This window comes from Pseudomyrmex gracilis, unplaced genomic scaffold (genome assembly GCF_002006095.1).
Source record: "Pseudomyrmex gracilis isolate BER0280 unplaced genomic scaffold, ASM200609v1 scaffold_85, whole genome shotgun sequence".
In the NCBI taxonomy this organism is placed as follows: Eukaryota; Metazoa; Arthropoda; class Insecta; order Hymenoptera; family Formicidae; genus Pseudomyrmex; species Pseudomyrmex gracilis.
Window position 1 is genome coordinate 525,006 of NW_018020669.1, and position 22,697 is coordinate 547,702.

Sequence of the window (22,697 nt, forward strand, 5' to 3'; positions counted from 1 at the left end):
CCAAACAAATTCGATGCATCCACGAAACGTGGTCTTCCCATCGGCGCTCGTCCCGAGAAATCGATCGAAGTATAACAACATGATTTTTATGCCCGTCTGGAGAAAAATTCTCATTATCTTATCTCTTATGGCAAATAAATAAATTAAAAAAAAAAAACAACATAAAAAAATATTCGTGATATAATATAACCATTATTAAACTTTATATAATTGTAATATATATATAAAAACGTAAAAGGAAAACTTTTCATGGTGTGCGGTTTTATACGGAAATACTTTTTTCTCCATTTGGCGCGCTCCGCTTGCAAAAAAATTCACAATAGAAATTTACAATTAAATTTACAATTACAGAAATTCTTTTATAAAAAGCTCAAATACTGTGATTGCAACGTGAAAAAACATGCTGAATTCGTTCTCTCGAGATAAGCTTCGTTTATTGCATTCACGTATATATCGGAGCAACTCGTTACGTTTCTCTTGGTAAGCACGAGAGAAACACGTGTTACACGAAGCGAATTATGTAAGTGGATGTCTTCGTAAGTAGAGTCGGCGTGGATTTGCGTTACTACATGAACGGTGTACGCTTGCCTTCGAAGACGCGAGGAACCCAACGACAATTTATTGACGCAGACGTCGAGTTTCGTCAAAAAAAAAAAAAAAAAAAAAAAAAAAAAAACACTGTTGGAAATAAAACGGACGCACTCGATCTCAATTTGTGTTATTTTTTTTTTCACGAACGGTAGTTTTTACGAAAAAAATGTCAAGACTTTTACGTACATTTGTTGCGTTAATATTTAAGAAGAGAACAAGTTTTTAACCCTAATCCTGTTTTTTTTTTTTTTTTTTTTTCATGTACGTATCCTGGACATTTACGTCTGACGCGATTTTTTTATTGATCAAAGCGTTGCAAAAATTTAAGAAAAATTTATGAGGCTTTATTTAACATTCCATATTAAGAAAATAACATTGGTTTTGATATATGTTTTTAGGTTTTACGTAAATTCTTCCATTAAGTAGTTAATAAGATTTTCTCATTTTTTTTCAAGAATCGCTCGCGGACATTAATGTCCGAGGTTTATATGATTGGGGTTAAATATTAATTTGATTTTTGACGTCCCTTGTAACTAAATTCCAATTCAAAATCTTTTTTAATAAAAACAGAATATTTTTTTTTCTTGTGAGAGCTATGTTTGTTTGATGTAATACAATTTCCTTGCGCTTGTGTAAGTACTCGTTGCGTGTGTGTTGAGATGATGTAATAATAAAAAGAAAATAATAAGGGTGCTGGGGCCAATATTATATGAAATGAGTGTTGCTCATAGATTGAGAGGGTGTAAAAGCGAAAGAGAGAGAGAGAGAGAGAAAGAGAAAGAGAGAGAGAGAGAGAGAGAGGAAGTGATAGATGTATAACTACACTAACTTAGTTGAGTAGCTCCGCATCCGCTGCTACATTCGCTGTGGACGCGTTCGACGCTCCTGAATGCGACGGACAAAAAGCGTGTGTTGCGTGTGTTGCGTGCGTGTATATTTAACTTAAAAGAGATTAAGTTTAAGATCTGCCACGTCCAACTGCCATCTGTAAACTATATATGCATTTTCGTTAAAAGCTTCGTGGCAGAAATCGCTCTTTTTCTGTGTAGCAGAAAAGGAAAGAAGAGAGAAAAACCGTGTATAAAAAGATTATAAGAAAGAAACGAAACCACACCGAGAACGGACGATGTTACTGTAATTATTATTATTATTATTATTATTATTATTACTACTACTATCGCTGTTAGTATCGTAAGGGCGGAAATTAACGACGGACGAAATAAACTACTCTTGCTCCTTCTGGTGAATCTCTTGCTTTCTTTTTGTACACTTTGCGGGACAGATAGTTACCGAAGGAGCGAATTTAGCATGTAAGCTCTCTCTCTGTAAAAAAAAAAAAAAAATCGTGTTACACTGATCCGCCATTGAACTTTAATCCTCGTACGATAAACGTGAGGTCGATACCGACTGTACGCCATCGAAAGTTTCTGTGAAACGACCGGGAAGGAGACTCTAATCTCGGTCGCGCGCGATCTTGCCGCTAGTGCCGCAGTCGCAAACGCGAGACGAAGTTGTGTCAGCGAGAGGACTCGAGAGATGGTAACAATAATAAGCACAAGAAAAATATCACTACCACGTAAGGTTTCTTTCAAAAATATAAAGTCCCTAATTTAAAAAAAATTGTAATTACAAGTTTTTATATACTCGAGTCTCAAAATAGTTTTATCAAGTGGTTTCGATTGTTATCTAATCAAATTTAACGAACTTACTTGATTTTTGTCGATATTAATCGAAATATCTTGTAGATAATTAAAAAAAAAAAAAAAAAACTATAATTCATAAAAACCCGACGATGTCCCGATAATAATTGAATTCAATAATTTGATTGCAAAAATGCCACAGAAAATCATTGCAGTATAACATATCGCTATCGAGAGAAGAATCAGCGCGAGAAACTCTCACGTCGCTGCGTGCGACGTAACGATTAGAGATAGCACTTGACAAATTTCTTCGGAAATGAATATATTACTTAACTCTATATAAACATATTATTAAATTTCGTTACGGGAGCTGTGTTGTATGGAACAAAAAGAACGAGAGCGACGGCGGTGCGATCGTTCGAAACGATATCTTCTTCAGCAAAAACTAACTAATGTCGATATAAAATTGCAATATTGTATTTTTTATTCAACTTATTTTGTTTGAGAGATCTCTGATCGCGATACGGAGAACAGAAACGGTAATCGACCGCGTACTAATCGATTTATAAACATATAATGGACAGTTAGATATATACATATATATATATGCAAATAAATATATAAATATACTATATGCGCGACAATTCGATGTTGGCTATAAATTGTACACTATTAGATAAAAAATAAAAACTTACGATGATAGATATAGTCGACGATCGAAGAGGACGCTATTCGGTCAGCATCGATTTTTCCCTGTCACATTTAAATTCTGCACTAAGATAATATTGAAAAAAGGGGCAAATAATTTAATTTTTCCACTGAAAAACCAATATTACAGTTTTTTTTTTTGTAATACAAGATTGTTGTTCAAAATCTTTCGATTTCGTTTTCCTCTGTGAGATAAATAATAAGAGCCAGTGTATATATTTCTCTTACAGTTGAACATTGGAGAATCTTAATTGTACACGAATGACTTGTACAATTTGAATATTATTTTTTGTTTTTATTTTCCTTTATATTATTCTCACCGTATGCGCGAGAAGATTCGTTTTTTTTTTTGTTTTTTTTTTAGAATTTTATCAATGACTTCGGAGTGCCGGTTACTCTAACTACTCTGCGATGAAGTATAATGCCGTTATATTGTATCTCTTCGGAGACAAACCCAATCTCATGATCTCCGCGCGAGACGTACGTTTGCGCGCTTTTCGCTCTCTCTATCGGTTATTATTATATTCTATAATAAATATAGCAAGCTAGTAGTATAATCTCGTACGTGCGAATCGGCGAAATGTACGTTTTGCGAATCATCGTTGCATGGGTTGCATTCTAGGAGCGAGAACTGCGGAGAGAGATCACACCGATACACTTGTACATAAAAATAGACTTTAAGGGATTCGGATATTGTGACAAACATTATTGTCGAATTGTAAACCTCGCGTCGTGCGCGTCGACACGAAGACATATTCTCTGTAAAAAAAAAAAAAAAAAAAGAATAAGTAGAAGGAAGATGAGAGAGAGAGAGAGAGAGAAAAAAAACGAGCTCTGGAAGTGAGAATTCAATTTTATGATAGGTCGCGAGAGAGTGTAGATTTCAGGGTATTTATATATATATATATATCGAAGGTTATATATATATATAGTTATATACAAATATACAGAAATATTTAAGGAGATAAATTATATTGTGAAAAAAAAAATTATATATATATATATATATACTATGTTTTCAATTGTTGTAAATTTAACCAGGTGCAGCGCCGACGTAAAGCCGGCGTCGACGAGAGAACAAACTCTGTTCTTGTGATTACGTATAAGTCCATGTAGTTTACACACTCGCTAATTAATTTATCTCGCCTCTTTTTCATCGTGTAAAATAAAAATTTATAATCTCTCGCATCGGAAAGAGGTGAGGTCGCTCTCAGACTTCTCTTCCGAATAAGATGCGTACACACGACGTGTTTGCAAGACACCTTTTGCGACCTCCTGTTTTTATTTCGTTGGGAAAAAAAAAAAAAAGAAAGAGATACACGTACAAACACATAGGCAAACATTAGGCGAGACACGCGTTATATATATTTGAAGGAAAAAAAAAGATTGTTACGAGAAAACAATTTCTAACGCTATGTATCCGTACGTATATATATATCTACCGACGTGCGAGGGGAGAAACTGGCGGATATTATAATGCGGAATCGAATGTGTAATTCAGAATGTTTGTATAAACCAACACATTTGCGACATCATTGCGACATTTTAAAGAAAAAAAAAACAAGTTTATTACTGCCCTTCTCACAATGTAACCGAAACGCAATAATATGTCCAAGCGCGCACGTCACTGCCTGTAGAACACGACACAACGACTATTACCGTCTCTAGTCTTAGCGAGTTACTTGGTAATTTCGATAGACGTTCGTAAAAAAAAAAAAAAAAAACGACAGCGCGACACCCGCCGAGAGCGCTAATACTTAAATACTCTTAAAACACGTGCCGACAGTCAATTGCCCTGTCCTGTAGGATCAAGGGAGATGACGAATTTCTCCTTCTCCTCCCAAATGTTTCCTCTCTTCCTCGAACCCCGGGAGAAGTTCGGCTAATTTCCGCGATGCGAAAAGATCCTTCACGTTCGAAACGTGTCGGGAAGCTTCCTCTTTCCGTTTTCACGAGATTCGCACGTGTTGTATATCCCCCCTCCCCCCATTCCCTCATCGAGGCGTGCGGCTCCGTTGGGTGCGTTGAGTGAGTGTCGCACCCGATCGTTTCCCGATCGCAAGCAACGGTTGCTGCACCAAACTTTTGAGCCATCTCGCTAGATTCGCAATAAACGACGATAGATTTAAATCTCACGGCGAACGGGTTGGCCAATTTTTTTTTTTTTTTTTTTTTTTTTTGGGTTTTTGATCGCAGAATGTCATCAGCTTCATTCCGCGTATGTACACATGTATATTTAGACGTTGCGCGGAATAATAAGATAAGAAGAAGTTAACGGGAGGCGGACATGCGACCTTGTGAAACTACTATTGTACGTACTATGGATAGGGAAGAGAAAGAGCCACGGACAGTTGACGAAGATATTCTGCACCGTGTGTGTGTGTGTGTGTGTGTGCGTGTGTGAGAGAGAGAGAGAGAGACACAGCGCGATCTGAAAAGGTACTACTACTCTCTAAAAAAAAAAAAAAAAAAACAAACCTTCACGCTTGGAAGCTAATCGAGACTCTATACATAACTGAGTGTTTTACTATTGAATTAAAATATTACGATGATACCTATTAATGTAAATGGTTTTTCATTATTGTATTATTATTATATTATAGATGTTATACTTAATAATATATTTACAAATAATTAAGACGGATTTGTGGGTTTATCCTTCTTCGAATTATTGCTTCCCACATGTTTCCCTTTTCTCGGATGATCGAATTATCGAACTGTCAACAAAAGTCTTGATAAAAAATGCCATTCCGGCGAACTGTGTTTCGTCAAACCTTTCTACATTTTTATATATCTTATATATTTATTTTTTAATATATTAATAAATTAATAAATATTCTATTTATATTCATATTATTAAAATAAATAAACAGAACTCTGAATATGCAAACAAATAAATAAGCATAACTCTAAATATGTTTATTAAAATAAATAAACATAACTCTAAATATATTTATAATAAATAAACATAATTCTAAACATGAAAAAATTTAGAGTTAATTTTTACACAGTTTATGTTTATGCATATTTAGAGTTAATTTTCACACATGAAAAATTAATTTCAATTGAGAAAGTCTCTACGATTTATAAGTTATTCATTTTTTTTTTTTTTGCTTCTATGAATTAACAAATTAATTTTTCTTCAACTTTGCAACCACTTGTTTATTAAAACTCCCAGACTGTCCGGGCTAATCCCGGACATTTGATAACTCCATCGATATATTGTATAAAATATAAATTTGTGTTTTAAGGTCAAAGAAAAGAAAAGACGGGAATTCGGACAATAAATATGTTTTTATTACACATATATCTCGTACGACGATTACACGATATTAATACATTCATTTAACTGTCCAGCAATCAAACGGGTATTTTTATTTTTGTTTTCTCTTTTCATTATCTTCTTCATCATTATCATCATCATCATCATCATCATCATCATCATCATCATCATCATCATCATTATCATCATTATCATCATCATTATCATTCTATCGTTACTAAATATTATTACACATCTTACTAAATCATGTCACGATTTATCACACTTGTAAACCGTCGTCAGTGTTTCTGCGTTTATCTTCTGTGCATTTTCTTTTACCCTATCTAGAAATTTTGGCTATTTGGTTATGAACGCATGACGGATTGTTCGAGTCAAGCTTTGTTCGTTCCTGCGGCACGACGTTCAAAAGTATGACAAATCGCGGTGGTTCAATGAGATTTGTATGACAAATCGTACTTTGTGGCATGGGTTGTTTTTATTTTTATTATTATTATTATTTTTTTTTGTTGTTTTAGTTTTGTACCTGCGCACACATAAACTCGCGAGATCCATCGAGACGAGCGACAAGACAGGAAAAGAACGAGATTGCACTTCCGCTCAACGGATGCCGCTCGTCCACGTCAAGATACAATCCAAAGACGCACTCGCGCGTATAGTATATATATAGTTTTAAGATCGCCGTTTCTAAATCGAATGTTTTTTACTGTGTTTTTTTTTTTGTTTTATCTTTCACCTCGGCGTCAGCGCAGAGATGTGGTCATCGTTTCTCGACAACACTTCTCTTCGCGTTCTTGATTTCTTCTTGTTGTTTCTTTGTGCACAAACGACGTCGCCTCGACGGCCGAAGCGAACGCGATCTCGGAAAAAACCGTTGATTGGCGCAGCGAGTGTGTGTTATCGTTAACAATTAATTAGTAAATCAGTATCTTTCTTATCGCACTTACTCTCAGTATTTATTACTGTTAATGTTACGATTATTATCATTAATTATTATTATTAATATTATCATTATTTTTTTTTTATAACCTCGTTGCTTACGCCCTAAAAATTTCGTTAACTCTCTTTTTTCTTTGACTTAACAATGTGTAGTCGCGAAACTCTCGCTCTCTCATAAAACTCTCGGAGTTTTTCTTATACGCTAAGCTTGGTGGCCAGCACCAGAAACATTCACTAGATTCACTGTCTACAACACACATAGAGATTTTGCTTTCTCCGTTATTATTATTATTATTATTAATTTTTTTTTTTAAGTTTTTTTTTCTATCTTGTTATGCGATTAGGTAATTTTCTCTTAATGTGATTAAGAAACGTAATGATTACGTGAGCCCGAGCTATACTCCCGCCGCTTTTACACGCACGTCAGACTTGCACACACGCCGTTAGTTTTCGCGATTATCTTTTACTCTCTTCGCTTAAGCAGTCGATGGCAAGCTTACGCGACTTAGGTAGATATAACGTTAATTGTTTTTTTTTTTTTTTTTTGGTTTTTTCTTGTTTTTTACATATTTTAGGCTGATCTTTTTGCTACATTCGCCCGTCGTTCGCTAAAAAAAAAAGGCGTGTCTCCGTTTCCCTGATACCATCGCCATTCCACCAATACGACAACCTCGCGAAAATGAAAACCATCTTCACTGCTGCGTTCGAAAAAAAAACGAAAAAGATAACAGTGCGGTAAGTCGGCGATTTGTACGTTTTGTGTTTAAAAACAAAAAAAAAGCGTATAACGGTGTGAACGTTCGACGTTCGACGTGAAAAAAAAAAAACTTCGAACTAGTTTCGCGCCCGGAACGTCGAACTTTCGAAGATTTGAGCGATTGACGGACACAAGACGAGAGAATGTCACAGTTTCTCTTCCGTTTTTCTGCGCGAAAGTCAGGGAACGATTTCGGAGAAAAAACGAATCTGTCGTCTTCGTTGAAATATATTTGGTACTCGCCGTCAGAAGACGTATTGGTGAAGAGACGGCACGCTCGGCGTACATACAATCGACTTAACGACAATCACTTATAATTACTCTTTGGTTAAAAACATTTATCTCGATATATGTATTCTCGCTCGCATTGCAGTTGTACGTATTGCGGGTTACGTGTGTGTATGTTTGCGTGTGCGTGTGTGTGTGTGTGTGTTGTGTATCTCCTCTCTTTCTATATGTGTGTGTGTGTGTGTGTGTGTGAAATACTATATATTATATATCGCAAGAAGAAAGCGTTTCGGCTCTGGTAATTAATTTTAATACACACTTAAAAGGCCAGCTCTCGACGTAGTTGTATATTAAAATTAATTGTCCCCTTATCTCTCGATGCCTCTTCCCCTCCCCTTTTTTCCCCCCACCCCTACCCCCGGTCCAGGTATTTTGCTGCTCGGTGCTCTCCTTTCGATATTACGCGCGATCTGGGAGAATAGGAGAAATGAGCGCGTTCGCTCCCTCACTCCCTCCTGCCAAATCATACAAGATGGCAAGTAATACTTCTAAACGTGTGTTTTGCACTAGCGTCTTCTTTTACAGACACGCGGCGGCTACTTCTGGATTTTTTATTTATTTTTTTTTTTATTTTTTTCTCGCGTTTTTTTCGATTACGAACTTTTTCTCTACATCTACAAAGCGAACATGATAAAATCTTACGATTAAAGACAGGTATCTTTCTCTCTACCGATAAGTAGATAGGTTGACTATCGAATAACCCCGCCGAAGAACCAAAAGGATGAGCATCTAACTGTAACTGAGTATCTTTCTGCGTGTTTGTTTGTTTGTTTTTTACATCTTCTTTCCTCGCTGCTCTCTTTTTTTTCTAATTTTTATCACATATCGCGTTTATCGTCGAAGAAACGCATTTGTTTGTTGTCCGAATGGTCGCGAATTGAAATGTTGAATTATCGAAATACTGACGGACGTTTTCATATATACTGTATCGCAAAAACGGAACGTCGCGAGAACGCGACGAGAGTTTGTTTCCGTTGTTGAACGCGTGAATTTCGTTTCGTTTTACGAGAGCAAATTAACAAGTTTGCTTCAATTTTTATTTTCGCAAATAAATTTCAGACGATAATCAAAAAATCTAAAAAGTTCTTTCCGTGAGTAATTTTAATAATCGCGCGATATAATCGAAAAACGTTCGAGAATGAAGTCAGAAATGTCCATTTGCCCCCGAAAGTGTCGCTAACAAGCTTCGGCTATAAAATCCCATTGTACATCATACACTGTTGATATGTTGTTGAAGATCCTGCGTGTGTTTCTGGAAGATAGGTTCCCTCCAGCCTTCGACGGCGACACACTTCCGTCATACGCGTTTTATAAGAAGAGGACGACGACGACGATCGGCACACGAACACCAACGTCTCATCAATCCTCTCCCCCCGATGTGTGTGCGTGCGCGCGCGAGCGCGCGTGTGTATGTTGTGTGAGAAAAAGAAACATCTTGCCACCCACTCGATATCGCAAACATGCGGCTGCCGCTTTCACTTGCGCAGGTACTTTGTGAAGAGATTCGTCCCTCTCGGTTGACAGAAATTCAATGAGGCGTGGAGACAAAACTTTTTGAGGCGACGCGACGACGGCGATAACGACGATGACAAACGAAAACTTCACCGCCTTGTTTCTTTTTTTTTTTTTTTTTTTTTTTTTTTTTTTTTGTTTTTTTTTTTTTTGTTTGGTTTTTCGCCACTCGTTTCGGTCCAGCCGAAGCGGGGCGACGACTCCTCGTGACGCGATTCTCTTCGTGTCCCGTCGTGGTTCCCGTCGTCGTCGCGACGATTAACCTCTCATTTCTTGATCGAGAGGCTCTCTCGTGTCTTCATTTCAACCGCCTCCTCTCGCGACCCGGCCAGCGCGAAATAGGTCGATACAAAGAGACCAGTGGCTAGGCGCGGCTAAGTGCGAATGTCACTGACGCACGCGCCACCAGCTCTGCTGTACTTTCTCATGGAGCTTCCTGCAAACACCGGCGAGCCTCCGTCACATCCCAGCCTCTGTCGCGTTCTCCTCCGTATCACCGCCCGCGTCCTCGCTGGTGAGCGTTCTCGCGGATTCGCTACCGCCGCCGCCATCGTCACAACCGCTCTCAACCGTTTCGCCGGTCTCATCGCCTTCCTCTAACGTCACCTGAAAGTGTATCCTATCTTGCTGTTGATTCTCGTTCGTCTTCTGCTCTTGCTCGTCCGACGGCGGCGAAGGCGGTATCATCGACTGATACCAGTCACGATTCTCCTCGAGCGTGTCAAGGATCTCTTGCGCGTCCGGGTGCACCAAGTCGGCCCAGGTCTCCCAGAGCGGGTGGACGATGTAATCGATAAAACCGACCTGCGACTTCTCGATGGTCGCGCTGTGACGGTCGCACATCGGGCTGATATCCATGTTCTGTTCCCGCTCGCGGTCGCCTTGCAAAAAGAATTCTTCCATCAACAGACTCACCCATCGTCGGTAGAGCGGCAACGGTTTCGTCGGATTCGACAGATCGGCGCAGTGCACCAGATTCTCCAACACTTGAATGCGATCGGTGTAATTATCCAGCAACAACACACCGGACCCGGCGACCTTCTTCGTCTCCACCATAGTTTTCAGGTCGGCCAACAGCGACATGTGCTTCGACATGTCCGTCGAGAGCACCATATCGATTACCATCTTCCGCAGGGTCTGTCGCTGTTTCTTTATCATGTTCACGAATATATCGCAGCCTTCGTTTTGAAGTAGCTTGAACGCGACCGCCAGATGATGGTTCTCGAGCACCGACTCGTCGTTGTACATCAGCGCGAGTTCGGAGCCTGGACAAGGGAGAGAAACGGATCATTAGTTTCTATAGTCCCGTTATTAAAATTGTTTTATTTTCGTTAAATAATCTAATCGCAACAATTTGTATAGAATGAAAATATTGTGCGGCAATAACAACTCACTCGAATTAATGAGGAACTGATTCGTGAGTCCCGGATGGTCTACATCGTGGATGGAAGCTGCGAATAACGCGGCGGTGATCTCCAGAGGTGTAAACACGGACTGCAAACACGACAAAGAAAAATTTATACACTGTGTAATGCCAAATAAATAAATTATTAGTTTTAAACAAAAAAGTTTTATTATTTGTTTGGTACGTTTTTATCTATATATAAATAAGATTTGTATCGCTGTCCGGATCTATCGTGATACCAGGTATGTGTATTTGAAAAAAAAAAAAATAACGAATATCTCATCAACGAAAAGAATTTATTTTTAGACAGCGTGTTATTATACATCGAAGCGAAAACAAGCTACTATTAGTTTTCATACTCGAACAAATACCGTATAAGGGAAAGTGGTCTCCTCTTATAGACACCAACCTCGAGTGCAGGCGTGTTGAGCAGAGTGTGGGTGGATTGGGTCACATCGGCTGCGTGGAGGCTGTTGTGGAAGGGATTGTCCTTTACGTAATGATCCTCTAGGGTCATCATAAAGGTAACGAAGGTCTTGGGCGGTATCGCCAGCGTTTTGAGCAGATCCCGACTCTGAAAGGCCGTGTACGCTACGCAGGTGAGGGGTCGATTGTTGCTAAGCTCGCCTATCCTGAAGATGTCAATGCCCCACTTGTCGATATCCGAAAGCAACTGCAAAAAAACAAACGAGTACAAGATTATAAAACCAATTTTACAACGTGATTTTTTTTTACGACGTTGCGCGCGCGTCGGAGAGCGTTTGTATATGCAAGATAATAATTTTAATTTAAAATGTTTCGCTTCGTAAAAAAGTTGATAAGTTGCGAACTTTTTATTCAATTCTTCTATCGCGGTGTAACACGCGTCATTTCGCGCCAAAGAAAAGGAAAACCAAGTGAAAAACAACTGACTTAACATACAGATTATAGAGTTCAATGTTATCGATCAAAGGTTGTACGCGGAGAGTCTGATTTATTCGCGAGCGACGACGTCGGGATTATTCATGAATTCGATAAAAACAAAGTTAAACGGCCAATTTGAAAAATATGAGAGAGAGAGAGAAAGAGACAGAGCTGTTTGTAAGTACAAATACAATATAACAACTGGACCATGCGCGCCGAAACTAAGACGATCCAGTTCAACTTGTCTCTTGACAGAATCTCGTTCGAGAACAAATACGTGGGGGAAGCGCTCGATTCGAGCACCAAATAGAGCATTCACGGCGCATTGTAACCGGCTGCATTGCAACATGCTGAATCATAGTTGCGTGGGCAATAAAAAAAAAAAATGGGTCTCGAAGTCGCGGAAGGTCTGCAAGGATCGCACACGGATCGCCATCTAAGGACACGTCGTCTGCTCGGCGATATTGGTATCGCAATATCGTCAGCAATTTCTTACGCGCCGGCTGATCTCATTAATATGCGAAATAGCGAAGCTCGATACACACGCTCTCTCTCTCTCTTGTTCTTTTTCATTAAGAAACTCGATCGCGATTTCCATAATAAAACGCTGATCTATTATTCCTCAGAGAGACGAAAGGGGCAAAATAAAAATTAAAACTTCTTCCACACAGAATTTCGTCGTCTTTTTGTGTCCGCCACAAGATGCGGGAGACCCGCCAATGCAAGTTATTCGAGTTAAGTTGTTGTAAAGCGCGACCTCGATCCTCGAAAAATCTTTTCCAGTTAACCAGTTAAAACTCATTTCCATCGAGAAATATGAATTTTTATTTGTTTACGCGCCCGAGCGCGTCTCGGCTCATTAAAATTCATTACAGCTTATGCTAAGCAATTCCGCGCGACTGTGTGTTGACATCCTCGATATTAAAAACGACTGTTTCCGGCTCGGTCTCCAGACGACTCGCGAAGAGAACGTTACTTCTGAGACTTTTTTTTTTTTATACAATAAACTCGGAATATTCTCGAATCTCATCTTATAAGCGCGCGCGCGCTTACGTAAAAGCATACGAGAATGAAATAACACGAGATACTCTCTGCATAATGCGATTAGTGAAAACGTACGACGCGATTAAAGCTGCCACCGTCTTCGTGATGTTACGCACGTAGGTACGCGTGTACCGGAAGCGCGCCGACGAAAGTTAGCCGAGTATCCGCCGAGCAGCCTCGGCGCAATCGATACAGCAGCCTCGGCACGATCAAACGAAGTATAGCGCGCTCGAACTTCGCGCGAGCGAGACACGTTAATTGCCCGGGGTACCCGCGCGCGAGAGAGTATATAATCCTCTCTCTAATCCGCGACAAAATCGCGCCGTTGATCCACATCCTCAATCTTTCTCTCGCGCGTCCCGGTTTAATTTCGCGCGCGTTTTCCGAAAAATTCTGAAGCATCGCGAAAAATCGGCCGCGACCGCGACGCGTCATATCGGGAGCCGCGCGAATTGAAACTTTCCGACAAATTTTGCGAGAGCCGCGCGAGATATAAAAGATATATTGCGTTCGTACAGAAAGGACGTGGATGAAAGCCAGAAACATTCCCCGGCGGAATTTTCGAGCGCGATGCGATTTTGCGTCAACATCATCGGATCAAAGAACGAAAGAGAAAAACAATAAACGGGATTTTTCAAAAGCGGAAAAAATAGCGCGAGTTCGGTATTCGACATCGCGATAAACTCGCCAAATCGGAACGTTCGTGGAAAAACTATAAGCGCGAAGATCTTTATATTTAATGAATTTTTTTTTCCGTGAAAAGAATCCAGAGAGATGATATCACGAGCTACGTGTGTGTATGTGTGTCGTGCGTGTTTGCATAAAAGAATATAGCATAGAAATAGAGAAAGTTATTTTTCTTTATCAAAAGCTACTAATAATAAAATAATAAAAATTAATAAAAATAAATATAGTGTATTTGCAAAATTATATTTTTTTAAATAATAAAAAACTTATATTTTTTTGTGAGAAATAACTCGGTTTTGTATTTTTTCTCGCAAATAAATTTAATAAACATTACTTTTCCACATTATATTTTTAACACAATGGCGAACACTTTATTATAATATCTAAGAAATTATCGAAACTTTTTTTAATATTATAAATTTATTTACGATGTGTACATAGACATTTTGTGACTGACTGCGTATACTGACGTTGTATCTTGAAATCGTAAAAAACCTAAGAAAAATAATTACCGTTATCGAAAATTTAAATACTCACAATCTCAACACGATTGATTATTATCACTGCGCGATATTTCCGACTGCTATTGATTTACGATCTCTAACACGATTATCGCGCGCAAGAAACTCAACGCGTGCAACTCATCTTCTCTTATTGTTAAAAATGTTACGCAGCAACAAAACAAAACAAAACAAAAAAAAAAAAAAACAGCTTTCTCTCTTGCAACCAAATAAAACGATTTGAATTGTCGGAACTCGTGCGTCGAGTGAAATAATCGTTTGAAAAACAAAGCGATTATTTCAAACAAACGGTGTGTAATCATACGTGTCCGAAATATATTGAGTTATAAACTTGCACATTAATAAATATAAATATAAACTCGTCGTATTCATCAAAAGGTCTCAGAGCTTCGCGCGGATTACACGTGTCTCTCTCTCTCTCTTGTTATATGTTGCGATTAACGACCGTGCAGTCGAATAAATCTCAATTCCGTCGAAGCCGATAATCAGTTTAGTATTGGCACGTGGGTGGATATAATGTCCTAGTAATTTCCGTTAAAGCTACGTCGTTAGCCGACGATAATTAACCAAAGATCATGCGTGAGCGCGAGATAATTTACACACACACACACACATACGCGCGCGCGTGTCCGTACGCAACGCAATATACGTTTTATTTTATATACGGATTGTTTAATTAAATATAAAGTTTTTTGTGCGTGACGCGAAAAAAGTTTTATTTTCTCTCTTTGCGTAGACACGAACGTACGTACCGTTCTTTCCTCTCAGAACATTCGCACAAACGATTTTTTTTATAATACCGGATATATTTGAAACAAGAGTCTCGAAAAATATCGCAACGGATAATGTTAGGGTAATTTGTGATATTTGTTTTGCGCTGTGTGTGTACTTTTGCGCAGCCGTTTAATATCGCTTTTTATTCTCTTTTAATTCTCGGTACCGTTTATACCGTCTCGAGTTCCAATCTGTGATTTACGATTCGAACGAACTCGCGGCTGATCTGAATTGGCAAACAATAATTTATCCGACGTTCTCTTTTTCCGTCATCGTATGGACGGATGTCGCGACGGCGTCGAAAAAAAAAAAAAAAAAAAAAAAAAAAAAACGCTAAAGGTCAAAGTTGTTAACTCACCTTGCCGAGTTCTTCTTCGTGCGGCGTTTCCACCCCGTGGAGCGGCACACGTTCTCCGGTGAAGCTGTTGGTGTGTGTCAACGGCCGTTTCACGCCGCTGATGTGTGACATAGCGGCCGGTCCTCTTTGTGCGCGATCCTTCTTCTTCGCCGCCCGCGCGTCCACACTACCCGTTGCAGCGACCGCATCCTCGATCCGCAAGGACGGCAAATCCAGCTCCTGCTGCTTGTCTGCGAGAAACAAAAAACAAGAACGTGGGCGTGAGCCGGATGAGGGTAATCGGAGATTGACATTAACCGGTCAGATGTGGTGAACCACGATATCATGAGGGAGAACGTGTCAAAGTGTGTCAAAGTCTACACTTTATTTTTTCTTTTTTTTTTTAGACGCGTTATTACACACGTGCATTATTTAACCGCATTACGCTCTTGTATTATTTAATCGCCGTAAGAAACACATCTTCTCCTGCGCTTCCCTTATGTGGGATTTTTTAAATTCGCCGCCGAGTGTATAAAATTCAACGCCGAAACGTCCTTTTCCTCATTTCGCTCAGCTGCGCATTCGTGTACGTACTTGCTCGTTTTAATAAATAGTTTTCTCATTTTTTTGTCGACTTTCTCTCTAGGTTTTAATTTTTTACTTTTTTTTTAAATTTCAAGTAAGACATTCTAAACAACCTCTGCTAGAGTTATATTCCCGTCTCTATTGGGTCTCTATATAACTTTTGTTATTTCTGTTATTTTTGTTTCACTTGCTTATGTTCTTTTAACGAAGATATTATTATTATTAGTGATAAATAGAGATTACTCTCAGGCTCTATAAGTCTTTTAAACTAATAATATATGAATATAAGGACACATGAAGAGCCGTTCGCAGGATGTTGTGCGTGAATGTGCTTAAATATATATAAAATAAAATAAATTGTTTAAATATATATACATATATGTATACACATATATACTTCGAAATAATTTTATTATTATTATTATTATTATTATTATCTTATTATTATTGTTATTATTGTTGTTGTTGTTGTTATTATTGTTACTATTATTATTATTATTATCTTTACAAAAATTATTATTACTATCTTTACGGAGCTTGAACGGAAAAATAATTGACAAATAAATATCGCTTGTCAATATCATTTGTAACACAAAAAATACACCACGATTTTGTCACTGCAGTTGTTTACTGCGGGACGCGATTGTTGTTATCACGACCATGTTACGTTCGCGTCTCTCCCAATTGTGGATTATCTCGTTTGTTTGTCACATGGTGTTTGGTAATCAGATCAATTGATAGATTCGCGTCGGGCGACAGATGGGCCCCGATAACGTGGCCCCGTAACGTGACCGTGTCTCATTACGGGAATTATTTGACTGACGCGAGTGAGATAACGCGCGCGCGCGCGTGTGTGTCATTGTCGGTCACGCGAAGGTGCGTCTTTTTCCCGACTTCTTGTTTCGTTGGGAATTTTGGAGAAACTTTCGCTCGCACGCAAGCCGATAATCGAGCGAAAAAAAAAATCGTTAGAGAAGCTACGCTATCAAAAGCTCGTAAACACGACATCGCCCGAAGAAGTTAGGAGATTACGTTAAAGGTTAACCGGATGGATTTTTATGCGACGTCTCGCCTCTCTCTCTCTCTCTCTCTCTCTCTCTCTCTCTCTCTCTCTCTCTCTCTCTTTCTCTCGAGCACAAAGAAATCGATCGCGATTCTTTACCGATGATAAACCTTGCGCGAGATCACTGTGTTTCGTACGTTCAAACAAAGCAAGCAAGTTTAACCGAAGCGAATGGTCGCGAATGAGGACCCCGGTTATGGTCTCTCAAGGGCTTTTAGTGCGTAAAAGCGCTCGTTTTATTGCACCCGTAAACTCGCTTCTGAAGATGACCTCGTTAGAAGCGGTATCGGATAATTCCTTTTCGCTTGTTTTCTCCGTCGTTCCCTCGTACATACTTCTTAGTCCCTCGTTTTTTTTTTATTTTTTATTTTTTTATTTTGAGAACGTACGTCACTTTCTATCTCCCCCCGGACTTGTGAACTCGAACTTGCAACTTAGTTGTATCGCGTTGTATATAGATATATATATATATTTTTTTTTTTATTTACGTTGCAACGAGAAAAACTAAGCGCGTGCGCGCGCGTCAATGTTTATAGACTTACCGAGGAAGGTGCTGCAGATGTATTCGGAAATCTGGTTGCCAGACTTTGACGACTCCGAGAAATGCGACAGCTCTTTGTTCAGCATTCTCTTGAACTGCAATCAGAAAGAAACAAAAGCGGATCGTTAAGAGAGCGATCAATTTATACATAATACAATCGAGGGGATGCGATATTGTTTTTTTTTTTTTTTTTTATTCCCGCGTTTCATCTCGAATCGAATAATTGCATCGTGGCAGGGTTGTGATAAGTCCCATTGAAAAAAAGTTCAATAAAATCGTATCGCGTTCTCTCGACCTATATATACATTTTCATATATTGTTTAAAGAAGAGAGAAAATTTATGTGAAAGAGATTTTGCGCAATATCTAGAAAAAGTGGGGAGAAACGTGCGCGCCAAGTCAGCTTACCCGCGGCCTCGAGCGATATCTCTGCACCACGTTTCGTTTCTGTCAAACTACAGTGTCGCAGATGCATAATGAAGAGAGCCGCGCTAGTTTCGAGGATTTGCGATTTTCTCGCGGACGAACAAGACGGGGAGAAGCGGAAGATATATCGATGTTCGATATATAGACGTGATGAAGGAAACGAGAGAAGGAACATCGCGCGCGCACTCCGAGAGAGAGGGGTCAGACAATTTCATCTCCTGTCTCTCTCTCTCGAGGAATTTTCTCGCCCCGCTCTCCCTCTCTCTTTCTCTCTCGGCGCGATTTTCGCCGACCTTTATCTCGTCGCAAATATTTACGGCATTTGTGCTATTCGCGATGTGTGTCTTCGCACATTTATTAACAGCCACGCGCGCATTTTTTTTCTTTCTTTCTTTTGCGCGCGCGCGCGCGCGCTCTGCGGGACCCGCACGAAACACGTGCCTAACTCCCGAAACCAAACAGAGGCAAATAACGTTCGCCCGTCCGTCTCTTATCGCTCTTATCGCTGTGTACATCATCTTTGCACGGGCGTGTCGGGGACGCGCGTACGCTCACTGGGTGAGTAGATAAACGCGAGTACGCGTATGTGGGAGAAAATTAAATCTCGTTCTCCCGTTGCGAACGCGAAAAAAACTAAAATTGATTTTACTAATTGCCAAGTTTCGTATTTAAAACAAAAGTATTTTTCTCGCGTCTCCGATCAAACGCGTCGACTGACATTTGATCGGACTTTTTTTTTTTTTTTTTTTGAGAACGAAGTGCGCGCGCGCTTTATATTTATCGGAACGATAATTAATTCGCTGCAATTACAGCGCGCCTGCTGTAATCTGCTCGTTACATCTCTCGCCAGACGACAAATAACAATCGGTAAAGAAATATACTGTAAGTGTTTTCGATTATACACCGTCGTACAAATAAAACGTATAATTTGTCCGGCAATTATTGCGCTTGTTTATCTCGTTGACTCTCTCAATGTTCTCTCTGTCCCCGCAATTTAGTCTTTAAAAAATTCTCAGATTACTACGCGTAAAAAGACAAAAAAAAAAAAAAAAAACAAACAGGAGAAAAATCGCGATAACCTTGCGAGAGAGACAGAGAGAGAGAGAAAGAGAGAAACATAAAAGAGGCGTGTCGAATTGATTCAAAAGTCCTTCTACTTCCAATTTCGCTGTAATATCGCACAATTTTCTAGATGTCATCTGCGATGCCACTTTCACGTCAACGTTCGCTGCGTTATATTCCACCTCTTAAATTCGTTCTGTTTTACGATGCTTTTGTTTTTTTTTTTTTGTTTTTTTTTCGTGAAAACGGTCCTGTCAAATTATTTTCAAACGAGCGAATTTTGTCTCGACGCTGTAAAAAAAAAACAAAAAACACCAGACACACCTTCCGGTATACTACTGGTCCGGTAATTCATAGAAAGAGCCGCTCGCTGTGGGTGAATTATTAGTGTGACGTTTATCACAGCGTGTCTCATTTAATTCAGCGTGAGACGCATTTTCTCCGCACGTCGCGCTTTAGTGCCATAAAGATAAAAAGGATTTCGAAAGGCGGCAACAAAGTAGGTCGATGGAGAAAACTAAGTAAAACGCGACACGCGCGCTCTCGGCTGACGTACGTGCGCGAATGATAAATTAGCGCACTTCGAGCTCGGTTTACGCGCGCTTTAATGCAACTTCATTCAGGCGCGAGATTTTCCAAGCGCGACGCGAATCCGGGTGAAAATCCGGAGATCTAATTTAACAGCGAGCCGCCGCGCGCGCGCGCGGTTTTAATATCGCGAAATTCTAACAACCTCGCGCGAAATCGCTCCGGCGTATAAGTCACGTTCGGGGACGTTTCGCGAACGCGAGCGACAAAACCGTCGTAATAAATATTCAAAAACGCTGTTGTTTCGAATTAAACATTTGATATAACGTCCTAACGTTTATACAAGAGACAATCTTTCGTAAGATAAAATTTTATATAAAATTTGTTAACAACAGTAATATATAAAAATTTGAAGAAATATTTCAAGAAACATCTTTTTTTGACCTTGAAACTGTCCACAAAACGATAAATCGTAAATAGATAAGTAACGAGTTTTTATTTGCCCGTCAACTTTTATCAAACGGTGTCATTGTTTACATTTTTGAGAACGGAATGTTTCGCGGGTTATTATCGAAAATGATGTAATTAAAACGTATCACATATCGATGCGACGTATTCATGTAAATTGCGATGATTCATTTTAATCACTTAAATCTTATTAGATCAGATAAACGCGCGAAGATGACGAGATAAGAGATTTAATCGGTTACTCGCTTTTGTGTTCCGCGAGATAGGATTATTTGGCAACACAAGAGAGGATCAATAAGAACGCGCAATTTTTTTTTTTTTTTTTTTTTTTGTCGATCTTAACGGTGAAGACGATGATGAATTAGTAACCAGATTATAAAAAATGTAATCCAACATCGCGCCTATGTACGTTTATTTACGACTCGTCGTTTTTCCATAATTATCATCAATGAACTTTTATTTAAATGTCGCAAAAGGTCGAGATCGCGCGGTCGTTCGGCGCTTTTCGCATTCGTCTTTCTTGACGCATGTGCGGGTCTCTTCCTCGGCGATCATTATTCTCACTATAATTAATCGCGTCGCGATGAGCATGATTCACGTTTTCTTCACTGTTTTTCGTCGAATTCGCGTGCAAGTGTAACACCCGTGCAAGTAGACATTTTAAAATGGATTACTAATCATTAGTCATCGAGGGAAATGTGTCACACACGTTTCGGTGACACCGTTCTTCTTCCCGGTAATCGGCAAACACAGCTGTGCTTCCTGCATACAATGTTCTCTCGAAAAACGTAAAACGCGCGTGAGAGAAATAAAAAAAACATCATCTTGTGACAATTGTGACCAGACAACACAAAAGTTTGAAATAAAAATGATGGACTTTCCGGCCGGTGTGAAGTGTTAATGCAATATACCGACGCGAATGCGCGTTTGACTGCGTCGACTGTTTGAAGTTGCCGTGTCTGGGTATTTGCAAGTATAAAACGCAGACGAGCGGAATAATGAATCGCGGAAAAGCGTGTTTTTCGATGCGCCGACGAGACATCGTATGTTTTGCGCGTCCGACGACACCGTCGTCGCGTGTGTAAAAATCGCGTCCGCGCGCTGTGCACGGTCTCTTCTCGTAATGACAGCGAGCAGCGTGAGTCGACGAGTATATATAATATATAACGCGAAGAGGTTCGGTCCGATATCTTCTCTCTGACCTCTCTTCGACCAGTTTCGACGATAGTACAATCTCTCTGCTCGTCGCTCATTTACCAGATAATCACAGGCGCGCGCGCGCGCGCGCACTTGTGTCAGTCGCCATCTTCTCCGAATTCGTTTTAGTTTTGCGTGTGTCGGAGAAATAGTCATTCAGAAAATGGCGCAATCGCGTCGCGTTGTTTGCAACGACATTGTCCCGATAGCGTGCAATTAAACAAAGTTTGACGACGGTTCTTGTAAAAGAGACAATCCCCGATCGATCAAGACGGTCTTCGCCCGAGAGAGAGATACTCTCCTCTTCTTCTTCTTCTTCTTCGTCGTGACGATGTAAACCGAGGAGAGATAAGCGCCGTGCGCGCTTTCCTCGATCGATTTCCGAGTTTAATCACTTGTTAACCATTCGATTTGCTTATCGGAAACGGGTTGGCGACGGGGGGAAAAAGATTCCCGTCGCCCGTTCTCCATTGACGATACGATCGGCGGCGTTTAAAGAGTTTCTGGCGGAAAGTCTATCTTCGAAGAAAGATTTCTCTATCAAGATTATAACGAGATAGGATTATATATCGAGATATATATATATATATACGTATATCGACAGGTTCGACAGCAACAAGACAGACGCACGTGAGGCTACCGATAACACGGATCTATAATTGGACGAATATACCTGCCTATCACTCGCCATCGTGCATCGTTCTTCGCGCTCGTCGATCACTCGATAATTTAGAATTTAGGTCACCGCAGAAGCTGCGCTTGTCAAACGGCATCATCCTACAACACGATTTCGCTACCTATTCGTCACAACCTTCTGGTTCAGTCATCGGGTCATTGCGACATCGTTTGGAACGCGCGCGCGACCTCCCACGGGGTCGATCGATTGTTTCTTTCGAAATCCCGTGACCATTTTCTATTCGGCGCGGCAGATGGTCGTTCGGTGAGAATCGCTGATAAAAAAAACAATCGGATATATCATAATTATACATTGACATATTGCGTTATTCCTTTCCGGAAGGAAAATGCTAAGTCATGACGAGTTTCGATTGTGACCCGACGCGCGTCCCGACGATTTCGATATAAATGAATCATTTAGTCTCAACTTAATCTCGGCTTAAGATCGAGAAATTTAACAAACGTTTAAATTAAATTGTATTCAACATGTAACACGCGAGTGTGATTGATTGTGTTTAAGAGTTCCAGCGAGATCGACGCGCGAACGTTGTAAACAATAAATTATTGACAATTTTTGGTACTCGTTGAAAGTTGAACCAATATACAGGGTGTTTCAGAACTATGGGATCAAACTTCTAGGGGTTATTCAGTGCAACAGTAGAAAACATTTGAGTATAGGGACCCATGTCCGGAAAAGTGTCACTACCGCACTACGGCCCTAAGACGCGTTAAAATTTAGAAAGACGATGAATTGCCTAAATAGGATT

General features: G+C 39.7%; 1 protein-coding gene across 7 annotated transcripts in view; it reads right to left on the bottom strand.

Moving 5' to 3' along the window:
• Positions 1-6,930: 6,930 nt before the first annotated feature.
• LOC109855270 (cAMP-specific 3',5'-cyclic phosphodiesterase) overlaps positions 6,931-22,697 on the bottom strand; it is a 71,268-nt gene continuing 55,501 nt past the window's right edge. For all 7 annotated transcript variants that reach the window (XM_020429326.1, XM_020429330.1, XM_020429328.1 and 4 more), the window contains 5 exons: positions 17,577-17,670; positions 15,408-15,637; positions 11,530-11,793; positions 11,110-11,209; positions 6,931-10,980 (listed from right to left, as the gene is read on the bottom strand). In XM_020429326.1, coding sequence (XP_020284915.1) covers positions 10,175-10,980; positions 11,110-11,209; positions 11,530-11,793; positions 15,408-15,637; positions 17,577-17,670 — 1,494 coding nt within the window. In that variant the 3' untranslated portion in view covers positions 6,931-10,174. The remainder of the gene's footprint in view (positions 10,981-11,109; positions 11,210-11,529; positions 11,794-15,407; positions 15,638-17,576; positions 17,671-22,697) is intronic.